This window comes from Diorhabda carinulata, chromosome 8, assembly GCF_026250575.1.
Source record: "Diorhabda carinulata isolate Delta chromosome 8, icDioCari1.1, whole genome shotgun sequence".
Lineage (NCBI taxonomy): Eukaryota > Metazoa > Arthropoda > Insecta > Coleoptera > Chrysomelidae > Diorhabda > Diorhabda carinulata.
This window is the reverse complement of record NC_079467.1, coordinates 21,713,782-21,738,931: the sequence shown is the minus strand read 5'-3', so window position 1 is coordinate 21,738,931 and position 25,150 is coordinate 21,713,782. Positions and strand designations below refer to the sequence as shown.

Below are 25,150 nucleotides of genomic sequence, written 5' to 3'. Positions count from 1 at the left end.
GGAGAGGAGCTAGGCGCGGACATTCAATGTGGAGTTATGGATTTTTGTAGGTTTTTGGCAATTTTTCTACATTCAAAGATTTATATCTCAGGTTCTAATATAGCTACAGAGTTCGTTTTGGTTTAAGAACACTCGCTGAAATACCTTCTTTCTTTTGAGTTTTTGAACAATTAAATCGGTTGAGTTGGAGAGGAGCTAGGCGCGGACATTGAATGTGGAGTTATGGATTTTTGTAGGTTTTTGGCAATTTTTCTACATTCAAAGATCTATATCTCAGGTTCTAATATAGCTACAGAGTTCGTTTTGGTTTAAGAACACTCGCTGAAACACCTTTTTTCTTTTGAGTTTTTGAAAATTTAAATCGGTTGAGTTGGAGAGGAGCTAGGCGCGGACATTCAATGTGGAGTTATGGATTTTTGTAGGTTTTTGGCAATTTTTCTACATTCAAAGATCTATATCTCAGGTTCTAATATAGCTACAGAGTTCGTTTTGGTTTAAGAACACTCGCTGAAACACCTTCTTTCTTTGAGTTTTTGAACACTTAAATCGGTTGAGTTGGAGAGGAGCTAGGCGCGGACATTCAATGTGGAGTTATGGATTTTTGTAGGTTTTTGGCAATTTTTCTACATTCAAAGATCTATATCTCAGGTTCTAATATAGCTACAGTGTTCGTTTTGGTTTAAGAACACTCGCTGAAACACCTTCTTCCTTTTGAGTTTTTGAACACTTAAATCGGTTGAGTTGGAGAGGAGCTAGGCGCGGACATTCAATGTGGAGTTATGGATTTTTGTAGGTTTTTGGCAATTTTTCTACATTCAAAGATCTATATCTCAGGTTCTAATATAGCTACAGAGTTCGTTTTGGTTTAAGAACACTCGCTGAAACACCTTCTTTCTTTGAGTTTTTGAACACTTAAATCGGTTGAGTTGGAGAGGAGCTAGGCGCGGACATTCAATGTGGAGTTATGGATTTTTGTAGGTTTTTGGCAATTTTTCTACATTCAAAGATCTATATCTCAGGTTCTAATATAGCTACAGTGTTCGTTTTGGTTTAAGAACACTCGCTGAAACACCTTCTTCCTTTTGAGTTTTTGAACACTTAAATCGGTTGAGTTGGAGAGGAGCTAGGCGCGGACATTCAATGTGGAGTTATGGATTTTTGTAGGTTTTTGGCAATTTTTCTACATTCAAAGATTTATATCTCAGGTTCTAATATAGCTACAGAGTTCGTTTTGGTTTAAGAACACTCGCTGAAACACCTTCTTCCTTTTGAGTTTTTGAACACTTAAATTTGTTGAGTTGGAGAGGAGCTAGGCGCGGACATTCAATGTGGAGTTATGGATTTTTGTAGGTTTTTGGCAATTTTTCTACATTCAAAGATCTATATCTCAGGTTCTAATATAGCTACAGAGTTCGTTTTTGTTTAAGAACACTCGCTGAAACACCTTCTTCTTTTTGAGTTTTTGAACACTTAAATCGGTTGAGTTGGAGAGGAGCTAGGCGCGGACATTCAATGTGGAGTTATGGATTTTTGTAGGTTTTTGGCAATTTTTCTACATTCAAAGATCTATATCTCAGGTTCTAATATAGCTACAGAGTTCGTTTTGGTTTAAGAACACTCGCTGAAACACCTTCTTTCTTTGAGTTTTTGAACACTTAAATCGGTTGAGTTGGAGAGGAGCTAGGCGCGGACATTCAATGTGGAGTTATGGATTTTTGTAGGTTTTTGGCAATTTTTCTACATTCAAAAATTTATATCTCAGGTTCTAATATAGCTACAGAGTTCGTTTTGGTTTAAGAACACTCGCTGAAACACCTTCTTCCTTTTGAGTTTTTGAACACTTAAATTGGTTGAGTTGGAGAGGAGCTAGGCGCGGACATTCAATGTGGAGTTATGGATTTTTGTAGGTTTTTGGCAATTTTTCTACATTCAAAGATCTATATCTCAGGTTCTAATATAGCTACAGAGTTCGTTTTTGTTTAAGAACACTCGCTGAAACACCTTCTTCTTTTTGAGTTTTTGAACACTTAAATCGGTTGAGTTGGAGAGGAGCTAGGCGCGGACATTCAATGTGGAGTTATGGATTTTTGTAGGTTTTTGGCAATTTTTCTACATTCAAAGATCTATATCTCAGGTTCTAATATAGCTACAGAGTTCGTTTTGGTTTAAGAACACTCGCTGAAACACCTTCTTTCTTTGAGTTTTTGAACACTTAAATCGGTTGAGTTGGAGAGGAGCTAGGCGCGGACATTCAATGTGGAGTTATGGATTTTTGTAGGTTTTTGGCAATTTTTCTACATTCAAAGATCTATATCTCAGGTTCTAATATAGCTACAGTGTTCGTTTTGGTTTAAGAACACTCGCTGAAACACCTTCTTCCTTTTGAGTTTTTGAACACTTAAATCGGTTGAGTTGGAGAGGAGCTAGGCGCGGACATTCAATGTGGAGTTATGGATTTTTGTAGGTTTTTGGCAATTTTTCTACATTCAAAGATCTATATCTCAGGTTCTAATATAGCTACAGAGTTCGTTTTGGTTTAAGAACACTCGCTGAAACACCTTCTTTCTTTGAGTTTTTGAACACTTAAATCGGTTGAGTTGGAGAGGAGCTAGGCGCGGACATTCAATGTGGAGTTATGGATTTTTGTAGGTTTTTGGCAATTTTTCTACATTCAAAGATCTATATCTCAGGTTCTAATATAGCTACAGAGTTCGTTTTTGTTTAAGAACACTCGCTGAAACACCTTCTTCTTTTTGAGTTTTTGAACACTTAAATCGGTTGAGTTGGAGAGGAGCTAGGCGCGGACATTCAATGTGGAGTTATGGATTTTTGTAGGTTTTTGGCAATTTTTCTACATTCAAAGATCTATATCTCAGGTTCTAATATAGCTACAGAGTTCGTTTTTGTTTAAGAACACTCGCTGAAACACCTTCTTCTTTTTGAGTTTTTGAACACTTAAATCGGTTGAGTTGGAGAGGAGCTAGGCGCGGACATTCAATGTGGAGTTATGGATTTTTGTAGGTTTTTGGCAATTTTTCTACATTCAAAGATCTATATCTCAGGTTCTAATATAGCTACAGAGTTCGTTTTGGTTTAAGAACACTCGCTGAAACACCTTCTTTTTTTGAGTTTTTGAACACTTAAATCGGTTGAGTTGGAGAGGAGCTAGGCGCGGACATTCAATGTGGAGTTATGGATTTTTGTAGGTTTTTGGCAATTTTTCTACATTCAAAGATCTATATCTCAGGTTCTAATATAGCTACAGAGTTCGTTTTGGTTTAAGAACACTCGCTGAAACACCTTCTTCCTTTTGAGTTTTTGAACACTTAAATTGGTTGAGTTGGAGAGGAGCTAGGCGCGGACATTCAATGTGGAGTTATGGATTTTTGTAGGTTTTTGGCAATTTTTCTACATTCAAAGATCTATATCTCAGGTTCTAATATAGCTACAGTGTTCGTTTTGGTTTAAGAACACTCGCTGAAACACCTTCTTCCTTTTGAGTTTTTGAACACTTAAATTGGTTGAGTTGGAGAGGAGCTAGGCGCGGACATTCAATGTGGAGTTATGGATTTTTGTAGGTTTTTGGCAATTTTTCTACATTCAAAGATCTATATCTCAGGTTCTAATATAGCTACAGAGTTCGTTTTTGTTTAAGAACACTCGCTGAAACACCTTCTTCTTTTTGAGTTTTTGAACACTTAAATCGGTTGAGTTGGAGAGGAGCTAGGCGCGGACATTCAATGTGGAGTTATGGATTTTTGTAGGTTTTTGGCAATTTTTCTACATTCAAAGATCTATATCTCAGGTTCTAATATAGCTACAGAGTTCGTTTTGGTTTAAGAACACTCGCTGAAACACCTTCTTTTTTTGAGTTTTTGAACACTTAAATCGGTTGAGTTGGAGAGGAGCTAGGCGCGGACATTCAATGTGGAGTTATGGATTTTTGTAGGTTTTTGGCAATTTTTCTACATTCAAAGATCTATATCTCAGGTTCTAATATAGCTACAGAGTTCGTTTTGGTTTAAGAACACTCGCTGAAACACCTTCTTTCTTTGAGTTTTTGAACACTTAAATCGGTTGAGTTGGAGAGGAGCTAGGCGCGGACATTCAATGTGGAGTTATGGATTTTTGTAGGTTTTTGGCAATTTTTCTACATTCAAAGATTTATATCTCAGGTTCTAATATAGCTACAGAGTTCGTTTTGGTTTAAGAACACTCGCTGAAACACCTTCTTTTTTTGAGTTTTTGAACACTTAAATCGGTTGAGTTGGAGAGGAGCTAGGCGCGGACATTCAATGTGGAGTTATGGATTTTTGTAGGTTTTTGGCAATTTTTCTACATTCAAAGATCTATATCTCAGGTTCTAATATAGCTACAGAGTTCGTTTTGATTTAAGAACACTCGCTGAAACACCTTTTTTTTTTGAGTTTTTGAACAATTAAATCGGTTGAGTTGGAGAGGAGCTAGGCGCGGACATTCAATGTGAAGTTATGGATTTTCGTAGGTTTTTGACAATTTTTCTACATTCAAAGATCTATATCTCAAGTTCTAATATAGCTACAGAGTTCGTTTTGGTTTAAGAACACTCGCTGAAACACCTTCTTTTTTTGAGTTTTTGAACACTTAAATCGGTTGAGTTGGAGAGGAGCTAGGCGCGGACATTCAATGTGGAGTTATGGATTTTTGTAGGTTTTTGGCAATTTTTCTACATTCAAAGATCTATATCTCAGGTTCTAATATAGCTACAGAGTTCGTTTTGGTTTAAGAACACTCGCTGAAACACCTTCTTTCTTTGAGTTTTTGAACACTTAAATCGGTTGAGTTGGAGAGGAGCTAGGCGCGGACATTCAATGTGGAGTTATGGATTTTTGTAGGTTTTTGGCAATTTTTCTACATTCAAAGATCTATATCTCAGGTTCTAATATAGCTACAGAGTTCGTTTTGGTTTAAGAACACTCGCTGAAACACCTTCTTCCTTTTGAGTTTTTGAACACTTAAATTGGTTGAGTTGGAGAGGAGCTAGGCGCGGACATTCAATGTGGAGTTATGGATTTTTGTAGGTTTTTGGCAATTTTTCTACATTCAAAGATCTATATCTCAGGTTCTAATATAGCTACAGAGTTCGTTTTTGTTTAAGAACACTCGCTGAAACACCTTCTTCTTTTTGAGTTTTTGAACACTTAAATCGGTTGAGTTGGAGAGGAGCTAGGCGCGGACATTCAATGTAGAGTTATGGATTTTTGTAGGTTTTTGGCAATTTTTCTACATTCAAAGATCTAATATAGCTACAGAGTTCGTCCTTTTCGATTGTAATGATTTCTGATACTTATTTAATGGATTCGATGCGAGCGAAGCCGCGGGTAAAAGCTAGTTACTTTTTGAATTCTTTACTACCCTTTATGGTTTAGTGACCACTTTTGAAACGTAACAGTCCGAATCACATTTTACACATCTTGTTTTTCTCAAGATTGTTATAAATAGTCCCTTTCCATATCAAGAAAAGTTTGCAAGAAATATTCTTTTAGGCTGCAGTCAAGTTCCAGGGAGACTTCGAGTCGTGAGAATAAGAACTTTGTGGGTAATATATAATTTGATCATTATAAAAAGTGATTATCATCATTTTGATGCACGATTTTTCTGTTCTAAATTTTATGATGAGGTGACACAGGAAAATGCCGTCCCATGCTTTACCGTCATCATCTATTATGTATACATGTGAATGGACGATCTACGATTCCAATGCCTTTGTAGTTGTCCGAGGTCACTGGTCTTCCATTACGGGTGTTATCAGAAATATCGAAAACGGGCGAACCACGTTGCTTGATCCTCATTTCTTCCAGTGTATTAATTGGAAAGCCACGCACCAAATAAGCACTTCAATAAACTTACATAAAACGCAAACTACGCATTCTACCATCATTATTTGAAATTTATAGTTAGAAGCTGTATAATGTTATAGAAATTTCATATTTTTAAGATATTTAATGTAAAGAAGGTTGATCTCAGAAACGTAATTGTAATTTCAGCATCCGTGGATTGTTTTTCATAACAGTATCAGTATTAAATCGATGCTGATTATTATTAGACGAAAAGAGTTATATCTCAAGCTCAATATATCAATTTCTAGATATAGATCACACATAAACAACAATTATGTTCAAAAATAAATCAAAATCATATCAACATATCATCGATATGAAATGAAAAATAAAAACAAGATTGATATATTTTATTTCAGTAACTCAATATCGATATCCGCTGATATTGTTCTGAAAGAATCAGCAACAACGTCCGTTGATACAGTGGAAACCTGAATTACCGATAACCCTGATACACCGTCAAGTATAGAACCGAATTGAATCCACTTTTGTAAATTCTAAGTGCTCTTATAAACTCAATACGTAAAGATGAAAAAACAAATAATTTGAATAAGAAAACACCAACATTTAAATACGGATGCTACTATACGAGAATGTAAAGTATGACGCATAAGGAAAACCCACTAAACGAGATCGAAGGTGTCCTTATTTTAAGTAGATACGTTGTACTCTTCAATAAACATAACAACATTGTTATTTTAGCGAGAGTCGTACTTTCTAACTTACCATCACTCAAGTTGTATACCATTTCAATTTTATTGAAAATATTCCGTTTTGTATCCATCGGAATCGCTTTTTAGAGTTTATTAAGTATGACATTTCAGAAGTTCCGTGTGCCTTGCAATTGCCAGAACGCGTTGTGACTGTTTGACATGACTAGAACCCGAATAAAATTATTTTATATTTACAAGACGTCAGCTCACATAATATAATAATCATTGGGTAACAAAATTTTTAACAGTCGTTTTAATATTAAAAAAAGTATATTACTACAATCAATCTTCACTGCACTCCACCTATTTGTTTTTGCATGAGAAATTGTTGTGGCATTTTGAGGTTAGGTTAGGTTAGTTGAATCAACTATTGACCATATGGATATAAAAAATATATAAAAACGTTGTCATTAAACATTTATTCAAATAATTAGTGTTGTACTAATTTGTTACTAAATAATTATTAATAAGCAGCATTATATTGAGTGATTTGACGTCTTCTAAATATAAAATAATTTCATTTGGGACCTTGCTATATCAGAATAGCCACTGGCCGTTTTCGGTCTTTGAGCGTAACTTATATAAATCATAACTCAGGCAGAAGAAGTTGTTATTCATCAAATGCGTAATGACTATTACAGCAAATTGAATAATATACTTTATCTGCGATTATAACGATGATACTAAGATATAAGTACAGATACAAAAGTTTATTTATAAATGCTGTTAATTACCCAAATGAATGTTATAAAAATTTTAGTCGCATGAAATTTGCTTCAAGCTGATTCGAATCACCAATTTCCTATTTATAAGATTTAAATCATACGACAATTTTTATATACCATGTATGTATATCAATGAGTTTATTCTAAGAAATACTCAAGTTAATTACGATAATTTAATGTCACAGTTTATAAAGTTTATTGTTTCTAGTCTCTTTTCTCCCTCTCAGAAATATCATCAGATGGTTTCGTTATTGCTAGACACAAGGTAAAACTTAATTAGAATAGAATAAAGTACTGTTACTTCCTGGCTATTTAATTCAGTTTATTAAATTGTGAGTATAAAGGCGAGGCGTATATAACAAACCGACTTAATACCGAATACGTTCATGAGTCATATTAGGTAACAGTAATTTTTACTGTGAGTACGAAGAAGCACTTCCGCTTTTTGATTTGTATAACTGGAAAATGAGCAACATGTATATCGTAAATACAATAATTGTTCTGTGAGAATTCAAATTGTACAAGTTTCCATAACTGAATCGATTACTTTGATAAGAAAATTACAAAATAAATTGAGACTCTTAACAATATGTATACAAATAAACATCGGAAATCTGGAAAGAATTGAAACAATTTTTGTTAATTTGCCTAACAGAATTCAATATCGAATACGTAGGTATATTAGATTAAGTTGGTTTTATCATCAATGAAAATTGTGAAACTTAAATATTCAACTAATTCCACTTTGTTCAGAGTTAGGTTTAATAACAAAGTAATTCGAATGATATACCGTTTGAATAAATTAAAGAAAAAGTAACCAGTAACTCTATGTGAAAACTACACTTAAAAATTGACAGAAATAAAAAACGGGTGGTCAGCGAACGTTCTACAAGTAGAAAGTGCGCATGCGATCGTTTCCTTAACTGATTCGAATCAGACTCGCGAACAGTTATTGATATATTGAAACCATAGATATAGTACTATGTCTTTAATTGAATCCAATTAGTATTAGGCAACACCTTAAACACCAAAGTAAACCCGATGTCTAACTATAGATTAGGATACAAGTTACACGATTTATTAGAAGAAAATTGATAACGTGATATATATGGACTGTAAAGGTAAAGAGAACCGTCTCAGTGTATAAAAAAGTTTTCGTTGAAAGAAAGGAAATTAAGGTGGTGATTTATTAGCAAGTGGAAAGATTTTAAAAACTTATTTTATTTTAAAATTCTTATTTGAAAGTCGTAACTATTTTAACAATAATAAAGTCTATAATGATGAATAATTTTAATTTATCTAATATTTTCATAAAATAACAATGCTTATGCTATAGAAACCGGTCAAAGTTGTCCATAATTTCATGCGGAAAGCATCGAATTAAATTCAAGAATAAATTCTGTGGAAAGGTTAAAAAAATTACTACTTTTACATTCTCTTCTCTTAGTTAAGTGAATTAAATTCGCTCCAAAGTAAAACTTACCTTAATGAATTTGAGGTGTTTAAATACCACAAAATTCAAATCAAAATTGTGATCAGCGATCGCGGATTCACTCAAAAACAAACAACGGAGCAAAGCCAAGGATAAAATGTGAATTAGCATTTGTATTTATACTGTTAATAATTACAGTGCAACCTCGATATAACAAATCGGAAGGGGACAAGTAAATACATATATTGGAGCATTTTGGGCCGTTTGACACTCACACAAGTTATCAAAAACAGAATAAAATATTGTCATAAGCCATTTGAACATCAATTAAATGCATCCTATGCATTGTTATAAAGAAAAGAGGTTTTGTTAAATAGAAAATAATGTTTGTTAGTTTCTTACGAGCATTGCATCAATGTGGAATGAGGAAACACTGTTTTTATAAATTATATCACGCATATATGTCGATAATGTATTTACGAAACAGTTAGACAACTTTCCTTATAAATGTTAGTCTTTGTTTTTAGTGCGTCGATTTAAAATTGCTTATAAGTACATTGACGCAAGCATTTTTTTTTAAATATAAACTCTATTAACGATATGAATTATTCATTCATGCGGAATTTATAGTGTGTTTAGTATATCTATTCAGACCTTTCAGATACTGATAGAAGAAATAATTTACTTACTTAATCGTCAGCCTTTTTACCCTTGCGGGTATAAGGCGCAAGAAATAATTATGAATCTATTTAAGTATACTTACATAAGTAGGAAAATCTGCTATGTAGAGGACGAAATCTCTTACACATTCTTTAGAAATGTGAAAAACTACGCAAGAAAAGAGAATATACCCTTTTGGGGTATATGAGACCCTAAACTACATATAGAAAGGAGGTTTCAGAAAATGGGCTGTATTAGACGTCTCTTATAACTTATATTTAAGTATATTTTCTAAATTATAAATTCGAACATTATGAATTTTTAATGGATGATTACGTATGTCCAAGTAGTGTGACGGAATAAATAATTCTACACTACTATCTGAAGGCCAGGGACAATTTGTACAATCTAAAGATAACAAAAACACATTTTTTGATCGATTTTTTAATAAAAAGGTACTCTTTGTTCAACTCAATAAAATTTATGGCTTAAGACTTAAGAGATATGTAGATTTTTAGATCTTTGTACATGCCAACGAAACCGTTCGCCATAAAAAGACATTCTGAAAAAATTATCACAAAAAGTAATTATTTATTAAAAAACTGACAGGAGGTATTAGAACACAATTAAACATCTCTTGGAGAACTAATAAATAAATAAATAAACATTTGTAGGTACTTCAAACTATCGAAAATCATCAACAACGAACTATACGAACACCAGCTTTGGAGCAAAATGCTTTAAATCTCACTAAATTTAATGACAACTATTTATAGGATTCTCCAGGAGAAACTTCTTTACACCTTTCACAATCCAGAAAGTGCATACCATGCCATGGAAATGGCAAGACTGGATAATCCTCTAGGAAAAGTACTGTTAACTGATGAAGCTGGTTTCACACGATATTTATCAATTCCTATGATTTACATTTATGGGCAGATGGAAATCCTCACGGTACAATTCAAACAAAGAATTAGCATCGATTTTGTGTTAATGTGTGGGCAGGAATAGTGAGTAATAATTCACTAGGTCCATATTTTTTTGATAATAACCCAAATGGATAGCGATATTTAGATATTCCTCTAAACATTCGCAGATAAATGTGGTTCATGCACGATGGAGGCCACTCTACTTCCAAAATGATGTAGAAAATCATCCTAATAACATTTTCTTTAATTAAATTATTGAATTAAATATGATGGATTAATTTATAAGGGGATACCTTGAAAGCTTGGTATATGCAACAGTGGTGAACACAAGAAACGAAAAAATGATCGATAAAATTAACTTGAGACGCTATAGGGCATCTTGGAATACTTTTCAAGTTCAAAGAAATATCCTCCGTAGATTCCGGAAGTGTGTTGAAGTGTAAGGTGCCCACTTCAAACGTTTATTATAGTTTTTTTGTCTTTATTTGATAAGTTATAGGCTAACCAACTAAATATTTCTACATTTCAATTTTTTCTTTACACAAGTAACACGATGTTCGACAGTAGGCAGTTTTTAGAAATGTTTTATTACTGTAAATATTTTCAATAAATAATTACAATTTTCTTTAAAATGTCTCTTTATGGCGGACGGTTTCCTTGGTATCTACAACCATCTAAAAATCTACATATCTCTTGAACCATTAATTTGATCGAGTTAAACAAATAGTACCTTTTTATTAAAAAACGATTGATAATAATCGAATGTATAATTTAGATAATATACTTAAATAAAAGCTCCAATTTAGCAGCTTTAAAGGTCTATAACTCAGAAACGAGAGGTAGTATTTTTTATGTCACAGATTTTCAATTATCTACTCACTCCGAACACCCTGTATCATTTGTGGTATCTTAATTGTCAAATGAACAAACCTCAAAAGTATGTATTCGTGCAAAAACTATTCATTTTCAAGTTGTAATTATATTGCTTTTGTTTATTGACCTTTGTGTCTAAAAAATCAGCATTTTTCATCAAAATAGTACATTAGAAATAAAAAAATAGAGTTTTTTAAGTTTGAAAGTGAGAAAAGAATGCACCACAATCACTTATAGTGAAACATTAATTTCAAAATTTACCTGTTATTGTTATACAAATTTGTACGTACTTCTAAATTTAAAACTTCAGGCGTTATTTATATTTTCCAAAATAAGGAAACGAACAGCTTTATTACATAATAAGTTGTTTTCACACTATGCATCAGCACTTAGCTTTTATTTGAACCTTTTTTCGTGATGTGGACTTTTTATTGACATACAGACACGTGTTCATAATTTCTTAATAACATAATTTCAGATGTGACCCTGTTCATGGACGTTTTCAATTCGGTCGGTAGCCACATATTTACGCTACAACCAGCCCAGCTTTTCACTTTTATTTACGTTTCAAGGTTTTAAATCTCACCGATGCAATGACATCTTGCATTTGGAAGGTTGAAGAAAACTATGATGAGTTCAATACTGAACACAAAGACGTACGGATTTTTTTCCAAAGTAATAACTGATGATATAAAATATTTTATTCCAATATTCCATTATTCGAAACAGTGTAGGAAGTCGTTTTTTGTCAGCTCATTCAGAATGCGCGCCGATTTTTCTTTCACAGCTGCAACAAACTCAAATCTTGGTATTTTAAACGTCGATTTGACCTTAGGAAAGATGAAAGAATTCGCACGGTGCAAAATCCGGCGAATAAGGTGGATTATATAGCACTGAGGTGTTGTACTTGGCAGGAAATCTCTTGAAGGACAGTGTGGAATGAGGCACAACTTTGCACACACTTTTCGCATGTTAAATGATATTTTCACCCGTTTTTCTCGCTTAAACCACTCAAAAAGTTTCATGTGAAACATTGACGAAGGCTGCGGCTAAACTGGTTCGTCTATAGACACAATAGATATCTTATTCGAAAGAGTAGGTTTCAGGCTAAACAGTTGACAGTCGTTAATCTTTGGCGCGTGCGTACTTTTTCTGTAATTAATCTGGTTAGTTAATAGCCACACCTCGTATATAAAATTATTACATAATTTTTTGAAAATAACAATAATTTGTCTCGTGATATGAAAATACCTATCAGGGAATGAAACGTTGCAAAATATGTCTGTCGACATTGTTTATAATAGTTCGATAATTTAGAATATTGAAATAACATTATCGAACTTTTTGATTTGATATGAAATAATTTCATCTAATATTACGGCGGTAAAAAAATCAGTTGATACGGAGGCAGGTTTTTCGAAGCAAAAAACGACAATAAGAATCTTGATAATCCCTAAAACGACTTTATACGAGGGTTGTACATAAAATAAGGTTCTCATGGAGCTGTGGATGGTAGGAACGCTGTTAGGCGGGATTTGGCGAGACTGGCGTGAAGCTTGATTCCTTATCATCCAATTCCTACCCTAGCGAGCTATCTACAATGTCCATTTTTGTCTTGGTTGCCTTTAAAGATGGAGCTTCTATTTGATTCTCATGCCAGGTACGAATTACGCTATGTGATTCGTTTTTGGTGTGCATAAAATGTTCCTCCGATAGACATTCATTCCTAACTATCGTTTTCGGACGGAATAATTTCGAAAGTTGAAGAAGCAATGCAAAAAGATCGAAGGGTGATGGTTCGTTACCTTAGTGAGATAGTCCCTGATGTCATCAAGTCCTCAACATTTTGTTAAACCGTTTGGGATATCACAACCGACGAAAAGCTGAGAGAAGAAGATTGAAGCAATTCTACGACTCAGGCAAAAACGGCAATTATGTAGAAAAATAGAGGGAAATTTAAGCTTTCCAAACATGTTTCATTCAATACCAATTAACATGTAGAAATATAACCTACGTGTTATATTTCTACGTCTCTGAAAAAAAAAACATTTACACGTATCTACAGTTTTAAAAGGCATTCAAGATGTAATAAATTATTTGGAAACTTTCACATGCATTGAGAGTTAAAAGAATTCGGTAATAACCTCTAGGCAACACGTCTGAATGGCGCTTAGAAAATGCATATCCGCCTGATCATTAATTTAAGGAATCCTATAATTAAATCGAATTTATTATCGATCGGTTTGCGTATCAAAAAAAAAATTAATTACTTTTCAGAAGCTCGTTACGCGAGTATGTAAATTTCTGCTACATATATATCAGTAACAGATTTTTTGTTAATGAGATTACTTGCAATTCCAATATATGAAACATTCTACAACTATCGAAGTTTAAAAATTGGTATACAATTAATACATTCTTCGCAAGTAATAATATAAGAAGATAATAATGCATGTATCAGCATAGTAAACAATCCAGCAAATCTAAATGACAAAACATATTGATCTTAAGTACCATTAATCATTTAGCAGCCTGCCTCGTCTCCTGCTGGACATAGCTCTTAACCTAGACCATTTTGTTCAGTTCTGGTCATCTTGAATCCAGTTGGAAGTTGGAAGTTCAATTTCATCCGTCATTTTTGTTCTTTGTATCTGTTTTTATCTTGAAATGTCACTACTAACGTGAACCACTCCATGGCTCGCTTAGTTATTCTTATTTTATTTATAGTTTTTGTGTCAATGTTGGTGTTTCTGAGCCATAAATCACTACTGAGAGGACTTATGGGTCAAACACCTTTAGTTTGAGACGGTATATCTGACTCGAATACATGTCCCAGCTCACCAAATGCAGCCAATGTTTGTCCCATCCTCCTTTTTAGTCTCTTCCAATTCGCACCTCATGTCCCAGATATTTATAGGATGTTTCTTTCCATTCTGATGTCATTTCCCTCATTCGATTTCTTTTCTTTCTTAGGCACTTACTTTCTGAGTGCTATTTCTGCATCTATTGAATTCAAAGCAACGGTTCCATCGGAAGCTTTCATATATTTTTTCTTGTAATGAATGTGTGGTAAGGAATCTTTTGATCGAACGCCAAGAAATACTTTAATTCTTTACAGTATTTGGATACCTTGCACCGGATAAAGCAATAACCATATTTATTGATCATTCGCCGGTTCCATAATACTGAATCGCATAAACTTTTTCCTCTAACCTTAACAACGTATTTAAACACATTTTAAGTTTAATGAAATGTGTTTGACATTTTACGAACTCGTCTGTGGACCGTGAAGCTGGTCCTGGTCGGTTATGGTGGAGTCTAAAATTGATAAGGCGCGCAAAATTTATCGGAAAGCGTTTGGTTTTTTTTTCCTACATTTTTTAATGTATACAGTGGCGATTTTTTCATATTATTTTTAGAACCAATTTCTAGAAAGGCTTTTTTACGTATTTGTTTCTTCGTTTACTTTATAGAATTATTATTATAGAATCGAGAATTTCTTTTGTGTGTTTTTAGTAGCGGTATCACTAAATAATCTGATGTCATCCCGAACACATCGGAGTAAACAAGTGAACAGTGTATTTAAATAAATTATTATGTTAAGTTTTAGATAAGTGTAGTAATAAGTTTTAGTGTATAGTTAAATCAAATAAATGAGAAAAACTTTTCGTTTTAAGAGATTAATAATGTTATAGATAGAACTTAGTTTTACAAAGGCAGGCTTTGTTGAAAATATTAGTCTTTGATTTGTGAAATACACTGAAGGTTTTTTAAAAAAAAATATCCAAAGATTTCATTTTTCAAAACTGATATTTCACAAGAGTCGTTTTATACAGTGTAGGTAATAGTTTTTTGCCTCTCAATGGTTTATCTAGACGTAGCATGATTTTGAGCACACAAAATCCATAGAGTGATTTCAAATTTCTTATTTAGGTATAAAACATTTCGTTGTTCACTTCTGTGCAAGTTCTCCATCGTACCGCGGTCTTCAAATTTATGGAAGTATGATGTAAAATATGAGGATTGTAGCTGAGTAGCTGAAGTCTCATGGTAAAAAAGGTTGTTTCGGCGTTTTTTCTTAAATTACCTGCCAAACAATAATTGTTTAAACCCACCAGCATAGTTTTATCTTTCGGCGAATAAAAAAACGCAATGAAGTTGGTGTGTATTTTGTTAAAAATGAAAATACGGTTGAAAGAATAAATTGAAACTAAAATATTAGAATAATGTTGATCAATCTATTGTATTTTTATCAAATATTATGAGAGTAAATAATGATAATTTTGGTTTATAAATACACAATTTCACAATGCTCGCAGTTATTTTAAACTCTTTATTAGACAAATTACTAAATTACTATAGACTTTTTGCGCACAACGCATGTGTAGATGAATGTTAGAAGTAAATAAATTGAGTCGTTCGGTCAAAATAATCTGATAGCTTTTTAATTTATTTAAATTCCGGTTTGTGGCCGGTCATTTGAGCACATTAATTTCGGGTCGTATCATAATTTGTGTTAATAGATAGTTTTCTTAATCGTGAAATTGTTTCAAGAAAAAGTGTCGATATTGTGAGTATTTTAATTAGATTTATAATTTTTGTTAAAAAAAATTTATAAAATCTATAGTTTTGTGATATATAGGCCTAGAATGATCTGTTATATTTATAAGTTACAACTGATTTAAAATTGGTTAGATACAATACAATACAACGTTTCTTGTGTTTTTTATAAGACATATACAGAAGAAAAAAGATTTTTTTGGCATTTCAGGCGGAAAAATTGTGTTTTTTTTTTAATAGAAAATTCAGCTTAGACAAAGGAAAAAATTTATTTCATCTAGACCTGCAAAAACTACACTGTGTTTTTTCATGTACGTTACATAAAGTCTTGTTATGCTTGGTGGTGCTGTGCTAGGCTAGCTTTCCTTGTAAACGGTTCACCGAAGACATCTGGTTGGATATCTTCGCGGTTCACTAATATATAGATGCGTATCAGAAGGTTCACATGTTGTTGGAATCGTACCGTGTCCGTGTTGCGACCGTGGAAGTCGACAGGGTTTGGAATGCAGTGGCGTGTCTAGGTGAGATTTATTTAATTCACAAATTTCTTTAAATAAATGGCAGTCCATGGGCGAATGAAGACAATGAAATTGCACAATGTAGTGAGAATAAAGACAGATATGAATTTGATAATAAATATTTAGATATTCGTGTGAAACGTCGACATCCGTATAAACGGCAACCGTGTATGTGTGAAGAGTGCCTAACGCAGAACACTTTCCTGTTTACACAGACCGTCAGTCGTACAAAAATTGGAAAAAGTAATTTAATTGAAATTTCAGATGGTTCGTGGAAAAATTCTCATGTGTTTTTTTGGAAACGAAAATTACATAATTCAGATATATTGATCTAGTTTTTTAACTACTAGTAATATATGTCAGTGCACTAAAATCTCAATAATAGGTGCTTAAAACTACATTAATGTTAAGATGCACATAACCTTAATTACTTTTAAACTTTTCCAGATCATACTAAATTATTACTCATATTAGGTGAACTGAAAAGTTCTTAGGGTGACAGGTAGATGGACCCACGAATATTAAACTTTTTAAAAGACACGCTTATAAATTTGACAGTTGTCGTACTATTAGTTTGTAAGTTGTAGCATTTGGAATGAAGTAACTGTTGTTAGTTTGAAAAAATCGATAAAAAGGAATGTCGTGTGTTAATAAAGCATTGCTTTGACAGGAAACAATACTATTGAAGACAATGTTTGGCTTGATAAACGTTATTTAGGCTTTGCCCCAGGATAATCCATAGCAGAGCTAGTAAGGTTGTGTTATCATTATTTTGGGATACGTATGCTACATTATTCATCGATTATGTTAAACAGCGACTATTACGTAGCGTTATTGGAGCGTTTGAACGACGAAATTGTGTCCTATTTGAAGAAGAACGAAATGCTTTTTTCTTAAACTAAAAGTGTGGAGGAGCTTATGTGAAAATGCGCGCTGGTCTGTACAAAGTCGTGTACCTATGAGAGACTTTCATCCCACCAAACCACCCTCCGCGTTTTATAGGAGCAAGTTGGAAAAAAGTTTGTCTTCGTATGTCGACGGTTTTGGTTCGCCTAGGATTCCTCCGGTACCACTAATAGCTGAGAGGCGTTTCCCTATCAACCAGTTCACTCTATCACCTAACGTAACCTAACCCAACTTAATTTGAATTAATATAACCGTACATAATCTAACCTTATTTGTATTGATCCCTTCTCCGAGACGTTTTTGGTTCTCTCCATAATCTCGCAAGAAAGCTATGACCGGTTAGCAATGTTTTATGCAGTTATTATCTGCTTCTTTCCAAAAGTGTACGCTCTCGAATGAGAAAGTTCGGCTTACATTCTAATGCATTTTTTAGCGTTATAAGGACTCCCAGGATGAACATACGAACTCAAAAAGTGATCGAAACGAGTTTTAGGGATCTAATCTTCGGTGGAGGAAGAGCCCCTACGAGATAGACTGACGATATTAAAAGAATACGGACAAATTGGGTAGCGACCGCTCAGAGCAGAGAAAACTGGAAGCATTTGGAGGAGGCCTATGTCCAGCAGTGAAGGAGATAAGGCTGAATGATGACATGCCGATCTGAGCTCTTTGATACATTCTATAGACCTTCAAGTAAGACGCTAAAACTCTTTCTGCCTGGCCACATCAATCTTACATACCAGATTTAGTACTACGCGACTATATGTGTTACAAGAAAAAGTTTTGGATAATATTCCTCATAATATTCAACTTTTTGAACAGTTATAATTAAAAACCGTTGACAAAGTAATTTTTATTACTTTTGCGTACATTTTATTTATAAGGATGCTCCAAACAATCGTACTAATTCTGAGGTTAATAGGAATTGTTTTAAATCTATTTTCACGTATTAGATGACCATATTATATGGTTTTGTAAAATTAATATTAAAAGAAAGTCTTTCTGGACTCTCTATAAATATGTTGTAAATTGATATCCTCGACAATTTCACTACAATTCACTACGAAATGAAATAACAGCTACGCGTGAAATTCCTTCTTCTTCCAATTAATAAAATATAAAAAGCGAAATAATTGACAGAGAAATCATAAATTGTGTTTTGATAATGTCGTGTACGATAGCTATTTATCAGTATTTGCGTATCGCAGGCGGTATAATAATGAAAAGAAAGTACTTTTCTATGTACATACAATAATGAGTTGGTAATAAATAACAATTACCTGGCTACACTATAATATTCTAGAAATCATTTTTTCAGTGTGTATTTTTTCATTTTGAATGGAAAATACAATTGTCTATCCTGAATATTTTCTTTCAAAATGTTTTTTCATGGAGGTGTCTTCATTTATATTTTACATTTTTTGAGTTACAAAAAATTTCTATTGAATTAATAAAAGGTCAAATTATTATGTTTATTTACATTTTCTCAAGAAAGAGTACTATCAAAATAATTTGGTTAACTATTCAAACAAAACTTTAGAAAAATAGTAAATCGAATTAAAAAAATCTGGCTCTATTTAAAACAAAGTCATGCTCGACAGCGTCCGATTGAAAATGAAATTATTGAAGTATTTATTCTTGGTAATTTTCTTATGCATAATATGCAATCAATGACAAAAATCGCTGATGTATCTGAAGAATCAAAAGATGATCCCGATCAAATTTACAGTTTTGCGAGAAATTCACTCGGCATATGATGAAGCAGGTTCACTTTACAAAATGTTATTCTACAGGCTTGTCTTTGGGATGGTAATTTAAATCCTCATTTAATTGGACTAAACCTAAGACATGTCGCAACGCAGATTATCGTTAACTTACATACTAAAGTATGTACAAACGCCTCAAAAATTAAACGCCAAGACCAATTTTTTTAGATGGGAATTTGATTGGTTACATTTACTTGAACTTATTAAAAGGTATCCTGCAATAAACATTGAAAAATGAATTTAATGACCTTTGCAATTTGCAATACAACTTCACAACTTGGATGCTTGTTTTCATGGGCAATAGATAGATCGTGAAGGTATCCGATATGGATTTGTTTGAAGGGCTAGTTTGAGGTTTATTTGAACTCAAATGAAGAGAAAAAACGAAACAATACGCCGCATTAGAGGTGAAATCTTGTCGCCATTTTTAAATATCTGGGTTTCAAACAATTCAACAACATTCATTTAATGACAAATTCTGTTTCACAAGCCTGTAAGTTTTATGATCTATTTACATCAGTAGCGACTCGTGGTATTCAGTATTTTTTCCAGAAAAACTTATCTCAGGAAAGGTTTGTCCTATTTGTCAAATTTCCTCTTTATCGGGTTCAGCACTGGATTGTTTTTATTATACTACAGAGATAAAGACGAAAATACAAAATGAACTTCTTAAAAGAAATTCCAAAAGGTATTCCAAGAAGGGTTACTGTAAGTGATCAAATTGATGCCCATCTTTATCGATGCATTTATGGCAACGTTTCTCAACGGACAGACATGCTTTCGGCAAAAACGCGGTTTTTGAGAAGGCCCCACAAGAAGAAATCTCACTGTGCGGGCCACCCAACAAATCCTCAGCGCCTATCCATTTTCCAAAATGAACATTAAGGTAGTTTCGTATACAATTTCGCGAGTGTGATCCTCAAAAAAGTACGGACTCACGAGACCTCCCTGATTTATGCCGATCTCTGTATATTAATATAACTTGAACAGATTTAACACTACCAGTAAATTGGACTTGTTGAGAAATGGTTTTATGGCCATCATATTCGTATGAATATTCATAAAATTTCTTGATATTTATTAAAAGCAACTTACATACTGCACAAAATCCCACAGACTCTAATATATTTTATTGCTATTCAGTCCACATCGTCACAAAGATCTAGAGAGTTCGGAAAGCCATTTTCTCAATACAATTCTCAAATAGTTGAATCACGCCAATATTTTAGACCACCGGGATTATACCGTGGATCATTTTAGAGAATGGGAAGAGCGTGCAGATCAGGTTCGTGTATGTATATGAAGACTTCAACAGCGAGAATCGGAAAGTAACTTAAGCCAATGTATTCTTACTAGGGAATGGAAAACATTGAACAAATATCTTTCTAATAATAATAGAGCTATCAACATCGAACACACTATGTTTCACGTTCCATGGGACCTATGCTGGTTGAAAACACAACAAGAGAGTATTGCATATCATTGTTTGATAATAAAGAAAGAAAATGTAAAAAAAGAACTGCATTGAAAGAAAAAGGAAGTGATTTTTTTATTCACAAAATTCAGTATATTCTTGATGTGATTTTTTTTTCCCAAATTAGAAATTCTCACTTCGACGTACCTGTTTTCGGTTAATAAACTACATCAGAAAATTCGCGGTAAGAATCGAAGTATTGGTTTTCGTGGATGTGAATATTTTATTTCGGAATAATAATATTATAAACAGGTGCAGACTTTAAGAACATAATTAGTTTTTCAAGTATTGATGTTCTCTTCTAATTTGAATCACATTATTTAGACGCACCCATTTGAGCCCACAAGGTCAAAAAATTCGGCAATGTTATTGCAAAACTAATGTGTATTAATCTGCCGTTTGTTGAAATATTTTTGGAAAGAATATAGATAAGATTGACAGAAATAAAAAGAAGATTCAATTAAATTTAACAAATATTTTAGAAACTTTTAAAAATAGCTTAGTCATTCATATCAAAACGAATGAAATTTGGTTGTTTGGATAATATGATTCCAAAATTGAAAAAAAAATTAATTGAAACATAAAACATATCGAAAAATTAAACATATAATTCGTAAAAATATACATAAAAAACGATGAAAACACATTTCTATGGACAACAGGTTGGAAAGAAAAGAGATTCAAATGGAAAAATTTCCGAATGCAACGTTGAGGCCCTGGTGTGGAGCAAAAAAATGTATAATGTAATGATATCAACCTGTTCACGAAATAAACAAAATGAAATAAGAAAAAACTTACTTTATAATGCACTAAAATGGAATTTTCTAACTTAAATCTTGATACAATTGGTCTTAAACATTAAAAAAGTATATTTTGAATATATATATGTACCGAAATGTAAAGGAAAGTTGACCATAAAGGAAATATTGTTTTCTAATAATTAGCAGCAATATCTGCTATTGAGTGAAGTTAAAATTCCTTATCATGGATAATAACGTTCAATGTGATGAAGATCAAATTATTAAAAATCATTTCACTGATCCCTAACTCACTTTATACATCAAACTTTCGTTCCATGTAGATTAATTTGATTATTTTAACATTATAGAAGGAAAATGCATGCAAAACACACAAGCATGCGTGTTAAAATGATATGAAAAATCAAGTGAGGTTCTTTCATTCTGAACAGAAAAAAGATGTTGAGTAGGGCAAATATTTAATAACTGGAATGTATCTTAAAATCATCGTTAACCTGTAAGCGTCAAAATGTTACATATTTTTACCTATATGACAGATACCTCGAGTGCCACTTCTGGGACAGTAATATCACCCGAAGCTTTCAAAATCATTCAACATTCCAAGGATTTTTAATAAAACTAAAGGAAGAGCTAAGGAAGTTGATATTAGTGAGGTACGATTACATAAAACTTTGCTAATCAACCAAACAGAAGATTTAATAAATCTGTCTCAAAGACCTAATAAATTTCCATAGCAATAATACGAGAAAATGCTATAATACAGGGCTTCACAATCGATATAAAAGCAAATAAGAAAAGCTTTTTCTCAGAACAACTAGTAGGACCATTAGGATCCATTGTCAAAGCAAAGAGACCCCATTACCTAGCTAAGGCAGTGCAGAACATCCAAAAAGAAAACAATATAAAGTTTTTCCAACAAGCAACTAAATATTTTCTCTAAAAACAGTCTACTTTTGAAATTGATTTGGAAATTATTACATTCAATAATTTTCGCCGAGAAAATAAATATTTATGATTTTTATTTAGATCAAAATAAAACTCCAAAAATTTGAGTGAAATTGATTGGCTTCATTAGTTACTGGGATGCTATATTTCTTATCAGCAGTTGAAATAATGATAAACGGAGTTAAACATTCTAGAAATAGATCGACCGTTGCGTAATATTGCGAAATTTACTTGAGTAGATTCATAGTTTTGCGTTTTATTAAGTTTTGGTATTTATTATAATCTATTGGAAAATGCCAATTAAGCAGCTCGAATTTTTTCGGGGACGAGCTCGTCAACGCAATTCTGCAACGAAAAATCGTTGCAGAAGAAACCTACGTAAGTGAATGAATGCAAATTTGGTGGTTATGTTGGAAAATTAAGGTGATGACGATTTGGTGATACAGTTGGCGCTTGAAAGTAATTAGGGGTAGTCACTATAAACCATGAACTCATAAGTTCCTTCCGCTTACTTTCGATGTGTAGGGTTTATACTAGCGAACCTAACCATTCATTCATTGCTCATGATATAACTGTCTTTCTAATATGGAAATATTCAAAGAAGCCACCAAAACCACTTGAGAAATCCTACTCATCAACCTCATCCTAGAATCTTGAGTGGTATATGTAAGACAGCACTATACAACAACTATGCTTCTACTTCACACCTACCCCTAAATTTTTTGAATAGAAGAGAAGCTGTGACAATCAGAAGACTCCGTATTAACCTCAAAAACTTTAAGGTTGTTTAATTTTGTCAGAGAATCTTACTGTCTCTGAAAATTGTCACGTTCCTATGTGCGTCAAACACATCCTCAACGATTGCAGACAAAACTCTTCCGCATACAAGAAGTTTAATCTGAAACCTAATCCTAATAAACATCATGGAAGTCTTGAAGTTTCTGAATGTTATCAAGCTGTATCGTAATAGATTTTGTAAAGACCTCTATTTGATTTTTATAAAGAAAAAATTAAGAAAATATTTCGCTCAACATTCTATTTAATTAAGGAACTAAATTAAAAACAAGATATAGACAAACAACTTCTTACAAATAACTTAAGCCCATATTACTAAAAGAAAAACTGTATTTAACATTTAGCTGAAAGCAGAATTGATTTGTATGGGTGTGTTGGAATACTGGGAATAATTTTCAAGCATATCTTTACCAATGTCTGTTACTTGTGACATCGAAATGTTTTAGGATGCTGTAGTCATTCAAACGTTCATCCTTTACTGAAAATGACAACTTACAGTTTCAAAAGCATTTTATTTATTTGTTAACTACCCACCAAACAAAAACTGTCACAAAATATTCTCGATGTAATTCCTTCAAAGGATAATCATTTCCACACGAGAAATTTGAGGCCGAAGTTCCATAGAACCCATGCTCTATATCGTGCTACCTCAACGGAGTTTTCGCTTATGGAATTTAATAAAAACCAAAACTATACCTACAAGGTTCGAACCGTACTGATCCTAGGATGTAAAGGAAGCCGTACGAGGATTGAAATGACTTGTTGAAGTGTTGATCTAAAATTAGAATTTAAGACTTTGTAATTGAAGATGTCGTCCGAAGTGTTTGTTTCACAATTCTATTTGATTTCGTTAGCTTGAGCCAACAGTCAATCAAAATTATATGTTTTCTATTTGTTTCAGATTTATTATGTTCAAGTTGCTACTACTGACAATATGTACAATAGGCAATATAATTTTCATACAAGGTAAGTAATTTTTATAAGCTTCAAATTAGTTTCACTTGTATTTATCTATCTAACGGAATCGTTTTCACCCATTTGAACATATTTGAACGACTTGTATACTTGTAAATGAAAATTGACAATACAACCATTTCATAAATTTGCACTAGATACTGATAGATACTAAATATAGTGCTAGTAGTTACTTACACAGTATGAAATTATCAATTATAATTACAATGATTCAATAGTATACTGGTTGGACCAAACTTTTTTATATGTTTAAGGGCAAATTTATGATAATTCACGAAGAATGCAATATGTTGTCTGATAATAAATGTTTCACACCACGATTCTCTATAATAATCAAATCGCAAAGTCAAAACTCGATCCTAAACAGTTTTTTGCTACACCACAATTTCGCGAATCCGCATAATTGATGGCTATATTTCCGCAAATTTACGGAATTCAGATTTCATTTCAGCATTGGATTTTCTGTTCGAAACCATTGAAGCCCCACAATACTTGATGTGTTGGAGATTATTTTTCATTACAGAAACATAATATGTTTGTTTTTTATCAACCCTCGATGGGCCGTCAAAAAGGATGGGTTAACATACAAAAAACATTTTATTACAAAAAGTGATGGTCTTCAATACCTTGTTCAACAAATATGATTGAGATTAAGTTATGACGGTTTCTTGGAATTCCACATCAGTTTGGAAGTGCCTTCCTCCAAGTTACTGCTTGAGTTCAGTTCACTCGGTTACAGATCGGGACTGTATGGTGGGTGTTCAAAAATGTCTTATTAAAATTGCTGAAGCAGTCGTTGGGTTACACAAGCTCTATGTGGACGAGCATTGTCATGGATTTAAATGCCTTGTCATGCCTTTTTATTTGAGTAGCTTTCAAAAAATGAACCTGCATTAACTAGAATGCGTACGCCATAATCTTACAGCTGTTAAAGGTTCGTTTGAATTTGTAGGTATCGTTGGAGAATTTGTGTGCATTCATTGTCGTTTCGATTCGGGCGTGTTATTCAGAAACCATATCTCATCATCTGTCACAATGGATTTCGAAAAATCTTCTTCATCAATAATGTAACTGTCAAGAAACTTCCAGATTTGAACTTTCTATTCACCATTTAACACCAACGCCATCACTCATAAAGATTTTTCCAAGAAACGAATAATAATAATAATAATTCACACTTGGTGGCAGAATTAATAGCGACAGCTATGTTCATTTAAATTGTATATGTTCCTATTGAGGAAA

At 32.9% G+C, this 25,150-nt stretch overlaps 1 protein-coding gene across 10 annotated transcripts in view; it reads left to right on the top strand.

Moving 5' to 3' along the window:
• LOC130897002 (sphingomyelin phosphodiesterase) overlaps positions 1–25,150 on the top strand; it is a 53,270-nt gene that overhangs the window by 5,418 nt on the left and 22,702 nt on the right. For 3 of the 10 annotated variants that reach the window (XR_009059646.1, XM_057805470.1, XM_057805471.1), the window contains exons 1-2: positions 15,553–15,781; positions 23,835–23,899. Coding sequence is in view for 8 of the 10 variants with exons in the window: in XM_057805470.1 (XP_057661453.1) it covers positions 23,842–23,899 (58 nt within the window). In the remaining 2 variants the exon portion in view is untranslated. Of the gene's footprint in view, positions 1–15,528; positions 15,782–16,011; positions 16,293–17,628; positions 17,889–23,834; positions 23,900–25,150 lie in introns of those variants that run through there. The other 7 variants (XR_009059647.1, XM_057805466.1, XM_057805468.1 and 4 more) reach the window with 6 other exon arrangements.